The sequence below is a fragment of the Leucoraja erinacea genome, chromosome 28 (genome assembly GCF_028641065.1).
Source record: "Leucoraja erinacea ecotype New England chromosome 28, Leri_hhj_1, whole genome shotgun sequence".
Classification (NCBI taxonomy): Eukaryota; Metazoa; Chordata; class Chondrichthyes; order Rajiformes; family Rajidae; genus Leucoraja; species Leucoraja erinaceus.
This window is the reverse complement of record NC_073404.1, coordinates 26,179,353-26,189,406: the sequence shown is the minus strand read 5'-3', so window position 1 is coordinate 26,189,406 and position 10,054 is coordinate 26,179,353. Positions and strand designations below refer to the sequence as shown.

The following is a 10,054-nucleotide window of genomic DNA, read 5'->3' as shown; positions in this document are numbered from 1 at the left end:
AAGTTACAAAGTATCCCGCGCCAGGACCCCATCTGCCCCTCCCCCTCCCTCCCGGCTGACCCCCCACACTCTTCCTTTGTTCTCCGCCCCCCCACGGCACCCCCTCCCCCTTTCCCCTTTCATGGCGACAAAGAGCCAGGTATAGGATATCGACTAAGTTACAAAGGTACTATTGTCTCAATGGTCCCACTTCATTCTCGGCAGCCCCCCACCCACTCTGAGTCCATCTTCGTTATTGGTAGCCCACCCCCACCCCAGGATGAAAAGTAAATTATTTATGTATTAGATGTAGCCAAGAAAATAATTTTTCAAAGTAATTCAATAATAGGATCGGTTGAATATTCAATTCCACGGTCTTGATCCTCTTTAATTCCCAAGAGCTAGCATTTCCCGAACGTTTATATAGAATTGTCCCAAAATACTGGATGCATATTATCTTTATCAGGAATCAGATATCGAATGAGTAACTGAATAGTTTAAGAGTCAAAGATGACCTCTCGATAGAAAGCATCATTAAAGTGATCATTGAGCAAAGCACTGGGAGCTGGAGGAATTCAGCGAGTCAGCCAACATCTGTGGAGGGAAGATAAGCTGCAGTAACTCAGCGGGCCAGGCATCATTTCTGAAGAAAAGGAATAGGTGACGTTTCGAGTCAGGGGAAAGGGAAACGAGAGCTGGTGCAGAGGTAGAGATGTTGCAGAGCTCTAGTCCGAGAGAGGAGGAGAACTTCATCAAGATTTCGCAGTGGAGCAGACGAAATGTGTAGGAACCAACAGACGTCACCTATTCATTTTCTCTAGGCATGCTGTCTGACCCGCTGAGATACTTTTTGTGTCTATCTTCAATTTAAACCAACATCTGTGGATGGAATGGATAGGTAGCATTCTGGGTCGTGATCCTCGTGCAAACTGAAGCATGATGTGCTGGACATGTTACCACCATTCAAGTTTATTTATTCACCTCCCCCCCCCCCCCCCCCCCCCCCCCCCCCCCCCCTGGGGACAATTGTGTAGTGATTTGAACAAAGATAAATAAAGCTATCCAGCGGTCAAAGGACTGGTACCATTGTGCTTTGTGCCTGCACACCAAAGAGGCCAACTTGGCCTTTGGAGAGATGCTACTGATGTTGTTCAAATGGAGTATGTGGAGTTAAAGGTGGGATTGATGTAAATAGTTTGTATCATCATAACTGTTTAATAATAAAAGGAGATGGAATCCGGTAAAAAAAAAATGGAAATGGCGTTCTGACAAGAAAGCAAGAGGGTCAAAATAAAGTTCATGCCAAGACTTTTTGGAATAGATGGGGAGGTGATTGATGTGGATGATGCATTCATGTGCAATGAAGGAATGAAGAAATGAATGGCGAACGTGTCAAATTTTTGCCCAGTTTGAAAAATATTCCACACTTCATGAATATTACATGTGGGAGACATCGTTTAATACCAGGCTCCGCTTTCAAAGAGAGGAGATTAATTAGATTTGCAAAGGGGAATAAAAAAGCAGGGCTTTACGGCTTGTGAGCCAGCCTCATTTAAACATAGAGTCGTTGTTGTGCCAAAATATGCAAGAGAAAGGAATTCTGCACCCACAGAAAGCGGTTGATATCAACAGCAGCGGAAGCCAATATGGGGCATTCGGGAGCTGAGCAGATGCCACTTTCATACAATAGAAGGAGTAAACAGATTAGGCTGGCCAGCACAGATCGTGAGATGCAGTGCGATGAGGGGAAAATATTTTGTAGGTTCATCAGTGCAGAGTTTGTGCATTGGCCCCATCAAGTCTACTCCGCCATTCAATCATGGCTGATCAACCTTTCCCTCTCAACCCCATTCTCCGGCCTTCTCCCCATTACCCCTGACACCCATACAAATCATGAAATCTATCAATCTCCACCTTATAAATATCATAGAAACATAGAAATAGAAAATAGGTGCAGGAGTAGGCCATTCGGCCCTTCGAGCCTGCACCGCCATTCAATATGATCATGGCTGATCACCCAACTCAGTATCCTGTACCTGCCTTCTCTCCATACCCCCTGATCCCTCTAGCCACAAGGGCCACATCTAATTCCCTCTTAAATATAGCCAATGAACTGGCCTCAACTAGTCAAGTCAAGTCAAGTCAAGTTTATTTGTCACATACACATACGAGATGTGCAGTGAAATGAAAGTGGCAATGCTCGCGGACTTTTGAAGGAAAAACGTTCTGTAGAGTTAGTCCCTGGTGAGATAGGCGTTTACAGTCCGAATTGCCTCTGGGAAGAAACTCCTTCTCAACCTCTCCGTTCTCACCGCATGGCAACGGAGGCGTTTGCCTGACCGTAGCAGCTGGAACAGTCCGTTGCAGGGGTGGAAGGGGTCTCCCATGATTTTGTTTGCTCTGGAGTTGCACCTCCTGTTGTATAGTTCCTGCAGGGGGGCGAGTGAAGTTCCCATAGTGCGGTCGGCCTAATGCACTACTCTCTGCAGAGCCTTCTTGTCTTTGGCAGAGCAATTCCCAAACCAGATGGTAATGTTCCCGGACAAGATGCTTTCCACCGCCGCTGCGTAGAAGCACTGGAGGATCCTCGGAGACACTCTGAATTTCCTCAATTGCCTGAGGTGGTAAAGGCACTGCCTTGCCTTACTCACCAGTGCTGAGGCGTGTGATGCTCATGTCATATCCTCAGAGATGTGGACTCCCAGATATTTAAAACAGTTCACCCTAACTACACTCTGTGACAGCGAATTCCAGAGATATCCAGTGACTTGGCCTCCACAGCCGTCTGTGGCAATGAATTCCACAGATTCACCACTCTCTGACTAAAGAAGTCATTTCTCATCTCCTTTCCTTCTGAGACTATGGCCTCTGGTCCGAGACTCTCTCACTTGTGGAAACATCCTCTCTACATTCACTTTATCCAGGCCTTTCACTATTTGGCAAGTTTCAATAAGGGGACCCCTCATCCTTCTAAACTTTAATATATAGCCAGGGATATCTAATATAGAACATAAAACAGTACAGCACAAGAACAGGCATTCCGCCCAGATTGTCTGTGCCAAACATGATGCCAAGGCCATCTCTAATCTACTGGCTCAAAATCCATATCCCTCCATTCCCTGCATATCCATGTGTCTATCCAAAAGCTTCTTATCTGCCTGAACCACCATCCCTAGCAGCACGTTCCAGGCACTCACCACCCTCTGTATACAAAAACTTGCCCTCCACATCTTCTTTAAACTTTGCCCCATATGTCATAAGGTCATTAGGAATAGGAGTAGCATTAGACCATTCAGCCCGTCAAGTCTACTCTGCCATTCAATCATGGCTGATCCATCTCTCCCTCCAAACCCCATTCTCCTGCCTTCTCCCCATAACCCCCCTGCACCCGTACTAATCAAGAATCTATCTATCTCTGCCTTGAAAATATCCACAGACTAGGCCTCCACAGCCTTCTGTGGCAAAGAATTCCACAGATTCACCACACTCCGACTAAATACATTTCTCCTCATCTCCTCCCTAAAAGAACGTCCTTTCATTCTGAGGCTGCGACCTCTAGTCCTAGACACTCCCACTAGTGGAAACAACATCTGCAGACCAAAACCATTTTAGTCAGAATATGGGAACGCCTCCTATCGGGGAAGGAAGTGTTAAGAAAAAGGTAATGGAGTGTGAGAATAGACTATTAAATTTCACAGATGTCAGAGAGATTGATGTTGCTGAACGGTCGATGCGATTTACAAAAAGACTGATGAGTCGCCTTTGTTGAACATCCAACAAGTTCCTGAGTTCATTGTAACGTCGGGTGAGAGAGCATGTAAGCAAAAAAATAGGACACAAAGTGCTCAAAAAGGACACAACGAGTATCTCTGCAGGTCAGGCCATGTCTCTGGAGAACATGTTAGCTGTTTAATTGAGATGGAGAAACCAAATTTCTGCTGCACTGCAGGCACGTCATAAAGAAATATGTGGTTCGGGCAGCTTACAACCCAGTTGTATGAGCGTTGATTGCTCTAATGTCAAGTAACTCCTGGGTCCCCTCCCCTCCCCTCCCCTCCCTACTCTACCCCCTTCCCCCACCCTAGTCGTCCTACCAGTTCCACTGTTCGCACCTATATATCAGTCTGAAGAAGGGTTTCGGCCCGAAACGCTGCCTATTTCCTTCGCTCCATAGGTCCTGCCTCAACCTACTGAGTTTCTCCAGTGTCTACCTTCCATTCTCCAGCACCTGCAGTTCCTTCCTGAACATCCATATATCTCTCTTGTTATCAGTGGGTGGTCACGGTGGCACAGCGGTACAACTGCCGCCTTACAGCAAAATGCAGCGCCAGAGACACGGGTTCGATCCCGACTGCGGGTGCTGTCTGTATGGAGTTTGCACGTTCTCCCCGTGACCTGCGTGGGTTTTCTCCGAGATCTTTGGCTTCCTCCCACACTCCAAAGACGTACAGGTTTGTAGGTTAATTGGTTTGATTAATTGGTTTGATAAAATGTTTAAAAAAAAATTGTCCAATATAAAATTGTTCAATGCTGAGTGACTACATTTTCAGCGTACTGCATCCAGATCCAGGTCATACCTTCCCCAACCAACAATGGGCCATTGTGGGCTCCACCCTTCCTGAGGTCATCTGTTGCCCACCCTGATTTGTTCTGATCTTTTCTCATCTCCAGTTTATTCCTCCCCCCCCCACCTCTACTTTCAGTCTGATCCGAAAACAATTGAACAAGTAAAGCAAGGATAGACACAATGCTGGAGTAACTCAACTCAGCGGGACAGGCAGCATCCCCGGAGAGAAGGAATGGGTGTCGTGTCGGTTCGAGACCCTCCTTCAGATCTTTCTTCTGAAGACCCTAAACGTCACCCATTCCTTCTCTCCAGAGATGCTGCCTGTCCCGCTGAGTTACTCCAGCATTTTGCATCTACCTTCGGTTTAAACTAGCATCTGCAGTTCCTTCCTATACGAACATATCAAAGTCTATAAAAATCTAATCAAAAAGCATGTCAAAACACTAAGAAATAAGAACTTGAAATTACATTAAAGTGAAAGCTAAAAAATGCATTGAAGTTCTATCAATGATCCAAATAAAAGTAAATATTTAGACCTGGCATTTAAAAATAATGTTCATGATAAGATTCAGTATTTGAATTACCTTGAGTGTATCCTTGCTGGGCATTGTTGTTTTTATCATTCATCCTGAATTGCTGAGGTTATAAACTGTTGGCAAATAGATGACTCGTTAAACATCCATCAGGAATTCAATAGTAATTGATTAACTGCGTAAACAGAGCTTAAAAATGTTTGTTTATTCAACATTTGATGTTCCCTGAAGATGGCTTGTGCAAGTGCTGTAAATTGTGCAAGTTGTAAATTGTCACTGGTGTGTGTAGGATAGTGCTAGTATACGGGGAACGCTGGTTGGCCAAAGGGCCAATTTCCGCGCTGTATCTCTAAACTAAACTAAACTAAATTCTGAATCCGGATTCTGAGCCTGAAGAAGGGTCTCTCCCCCACATGTCACCCATTCCTTCTCTCCATAGATGCTGCCTGTCCCGCTGAGTTACTCCAGCATTTTGTATCTACCTTTGATTTAAACCAGCACCTGCAGTTCTTTCCTACACATAAACTAAATTAAAAATACCAGGAACATAATTGATGTTGGACTTATTCTGTCATTATACGTATTGTCCATTCTGAAGATAGATGAAGAGTCTGAAGAAGGGTCTCGACCAGAAACGTCACCCATTCCTTCTGGAATTCCCTGCCACAGAGGGCAGTGGAGGCCAAATCACTGGATGGATTTAAAAGAGAGTTAGATAGAGTTCTAGGGGCTAGTGGAATCAAGGGATATGGGGAGAAGGCAGGCACGGGTTTTTGATTGGGGATGATCAGCCATGATCACAATGAATGGCGGTGCTGACTCAAAGGGCCGAATGGCCTCCTCCTGCACCTATTTTCTATGTTTCTATGTTTCCAGAGATGCTGCCTGTCCCGCTGAGTTACTCCAGCATTTTGTGTCTACCTTCGGTTTAAACCAGCAGCTGCTGTTCCTTCCTTCAATTGCTCATTCTGAACTTGCGATACATTACAGATACAGAGTCACAAATAAATTGTGGTCTGTGCAGGAAGGAACTGCAGATGCTGGTTTAAACCGAAGATTGACGCAAAAAGCTGGAGTGGCTCAGGGTGGCAGACCGCATCTCAGGAGAAAAGGTCGAGACCCTTCTTCAGACCGAGAGTCAGGGGAAAGGGAAACGAGAGATATAGACAGCGACATCGAGAGATTAGGATAAATGAATGAACGATATGCAAAAAAGTAACGATGATAAAAGAGACAGGACATTGTTAGCTGTGGTCTCGGTGAATACGAGTTATAGATAATGAGATACTGTGCTCGCATGTCTGAATTAGTCCATCAGTTTTTGATTTCATAATCAGTTTTTGCCATTATAAAAGATAGACCCAAAATGCTGGAGTAACTCAGCAGGACTGGCAACATCTCTGGAGAGGTGACGTTTCGGGTCGAGACCCTTATTGCTAATTGTTTGCTATTACAAACTCTGCCACTAACGTTTTATCAATTCAAGTCTTTGAACCGATCACCACTAATGAAAGTCACTGCAACTTACACTGCTTGCATGTGTCCCTTGCTAAGTGTTGAACGCTGAATGACATTTTTTAAAGACACTTAAATTCGGATGGACCAGATGCTCCCGAGGTGATAAACAATAAAGTCACGATCAATGATTAAACATGAATCCGTTCGATTGCTTAAGAGCGAAATAGGAATGCTTAACCTGCGCCAGTCAGCATGCGATTGACACATCGGGTAATGATTGACGTAGAAATGTCCTCACAGGCTATCGCCTCGCCTCGCCTCGCCTCGACCTGCTTTTAAAGTTATTTTAGAGTCAGCATGAAGAACGACGACGGCTCCGTCCAGATGAAGACGAGGAAGGCGAAAACGAAATCCGATTCCACAGGAACAAGTGCTGACAATGTGAACGGGCATGTGGAGGTTCCACCCAGACAGACTTGGTCCCGACAGATCGAATTCATGTTGGCTGGGATCGGTTACTCCGTGGGATTGGGCAATGTGTGGAGGTTCCCCTTCCTGTGCTACAGGAGTGGAGGAGGTAATTTTATTTTTACTATTGGTCTATGAGGAAATCCTAAAATAATGTGTGGCTCAGCGGTAGAGTTGCTGCCTGGATGGGAGGAATTGAAGTTGTTGCTGTCCATCTGATTGTAAACTAGAAACCTTTCATCAGTTCATGGATCGTAGGGGCTGAATTAGGCCATTTGGCCCATCAATAGGCATGGTGGCGTTGCAGTGGAGCTACTGCCTTACAGCGCCAGAGACACGGGTTCGATGCTGACTTACGGTAGCTTGTCTGTACGGAGTTTGTACTTCCCCCCTCCTCCCGCCCCGTGACCTGCCTGCGTTTGCTCCGGGTGCTCCGGTTTCCTCCCACACTCCAAAGACGTACAGGTTTGTAGGTTCACAAAAACGCTGGAGAAACTCAGCGGGTGCAGCAGCATCTATGGAGCGAAGGAAATAGGCAACGTTTCGGCCCGAAACGTTGCCTATTTCCTTCGCTCCATAGATGCTGCTGCACCCGCTGAGTTTCTCCAGCATTTTTGTGTACCTTCGATTTTCCAGCATCTGCAGTTCCTTCTTAAACACAGGTTTGTAGGTTAATTGGCCAGGTAGAAATGTAAATTGTCCCTGGTGTGTGCAGGATAGTGTTAGTGTGCGGGGATCGCTGGTCGGTCCGGACTCGGTGGGCCGAAGGGCCTGTTTCCACGCTGTATCTCGCTGTAAGCTAAACTAAACTGGGCTTGCAAAACAGCAAATGGCTTCTGACAAATTCCTTGAACGCCATTGCTTAACCATTGTGAGGGGAGTTCATTATTCTTCCACGATGAACGATTATTTTGATGCATGTATTCTCATGTGACAATGCAGATGCATGTTCATACATTTATTCATAGAGGTTCATGGTACATCCATCACTGAACAATGAATGCAGTACACTCATTAAATAAGGTGATTAATCCTTTATACTGCATTTTAAAGCTAACCTTAATCAATACAGTAAATATTGTTAGTATGGATCACTTTTGATTATAGCAGACTGTCTCTTTAAGAACACAGGCTGCAAGTTACACTGCAGAGGTCATTCATATTGACAAGGCATTGAAATTGACAAGCGGTTTTATCCATTGACATTTAATGTAAATTTATTAATCAATGCAACGAACGGCCTTTAGTATTTTTAACTTGCGGCAGCAAAAATTCAATTTTAGCTGTTGTAGAAACTTTGTACACTCAGCAGGTTAGACAGGTGAGTGTCTTTAGAAAGAGAAATGGAGTTAACGTTGAAGGTCGATGCGCTTTCAATGGATTGATTGGGCGATTGGTCATGGGAGCCTCACTCAGAGTGGGACAGGGTTTCCTCACCCCCGCCGACCCTTCAACGCAGATCTCTCAATCTTGTTTGCTCTTGATCTCTGACTGCGGGAAACAGCAGCAGGGGCAGTGGTTGTTGCCGTTCCCCGGCTGGGCGGGACAAGGTGGTGCCGGGCGGCCATCTTGGGCCACGGTGCTAACCGGGTCCGCGCCGACCAGCGATCCCCGCACGCTAACGCTATCCTACACACAAACCGGGACAATTTACATTAATACCAAGCCGATTAACCTACAAACCTGCACGTCTTTGGAGTGAAGATCTCGGAGAAAACCCACTTGGTCACGGGAAGGACATACAAACTCCGTACAGACAGCACCCATAGCCGGGATCGAACCCAGGTCTCTGGCGATGTATGGCAGGCACTCTACCGCTGCACCACTGTGCTCTCAGTGACAGGGCTCCAGGATTCTGACCAATGTCGTCAATGGGAGGGGGTAAACCCCTACTCGGTTATAGCGGAGAATCAACAATAATGGACACTATCCCACCCCCCCACCATAGACACAAAATGCTGGAGTAACTCAGTGGGACAGGCAGCATCTCTGGAGAGAAGGAATGGGGCAGGCAGACTGAATCAGTCTCAAGAAGGATCTTGACCCGAAACGTCACCCGTTTTAGTGTAGTTTAATCTATTATTGCCACCTGTGCCAAGGTACAGTGAAAAGCTTTTTGTTTTCAGCCAACCGGTCAGCGAAAAGACTCTGCGTGATTATAATCAAGCTGTCCACAGTGTACAGATACAGGATGAAGGGTATATAACGTTCAGTGCAAGATTCAGTCAATTCTGGTGAAAGATAATTCAAAGATCTCGCTCAGGGGTTGGCAGCCTTGTTCTACATAGGAGCCAGGACGCATGTCCGGGAGCGGATGGGCGGGCCACATGTATCGCCATCGTTAATAAATAATTAATGATCTTTTTTTTTAAAATCGCGACAAAAATGTAAAGGGCCCGTCCCACTGACGCGACTTTTCAGCGATTGTCTTCGACCTTCAAACTCGAGGGAAAACTCGCCTGGAAAACCTCGAGCTGGATCGACCGTCAGCGATGAAACCCCGCGGGCTGGATAGACCGACACACGCTCACACACACACACACACGCACACAAACACATCGCAAAGACGGGGGCCAGGGAAAGCGGGGGAGCACTGTCTGAAATTCACACCCGCGATGAACAGGAAGGTAAAAGACGGCTGGCACAGTTATGGTAAGTCCTTTAGAGAGCGCAGAGGCGGGGGGGGACAGAGAAGGGGAGAGAGAAGGAGAGAGAGAAGGGGGGAGAAGGGGAGGGAAGGGGAGAGAAGGGGAGAGAAGAGGAGGGGAGAGAAGAGGGGAGAGGGGGGGAGACACTTTTAAGAAACCAGATAACTTCTAATAAATTTTAGCGGGATTTAATGTTACCGGTCGGTTTACTTACCTTTTTTTTCTCAACGAGCTTTACCTTCGACTACCTTCGATTGCCTTTGATTACCTACGATAGCATTACGACCTACTACGACCCACCTCGACTAAACCTACGAGTAAAAAAATATCGATTTTTTTCCATGGCGACCTTTTTTTACTTGCGGACATTTTTCAGCATGCTAAAAAAAATGCCGCGTCCT

The 10,054-nt window shown here is 46.1% G+C and overlaps 1 protein-coding gene across 1 annotated transcript in view; it reads left to right on the top strand.

Moving 5' to 3' along the window:
• The first annotated feature begins 6,789 nt into the window (after positions 1-6,789).
• si:ch211-283g2.1 (sodium- and chloride-dependent GABA transporter ine) overlaps positions 6,790-10,054 on the top strand; it is an 85,364-nt gene continuing 82,099 nt past the window's right edge. Inside the window, exon 1 of the mRNA XM_055658070.1 lies at positions 6,790-7,114. Coding sequence (XP_055514045.1) covers positions 6,895-7,114 — 220 coding nt within the window. The 5' untranslated portion in view covers positions 6,790-6,894. The remainder of the gene's footprint in view (positions 7,115-10,054) is intronic.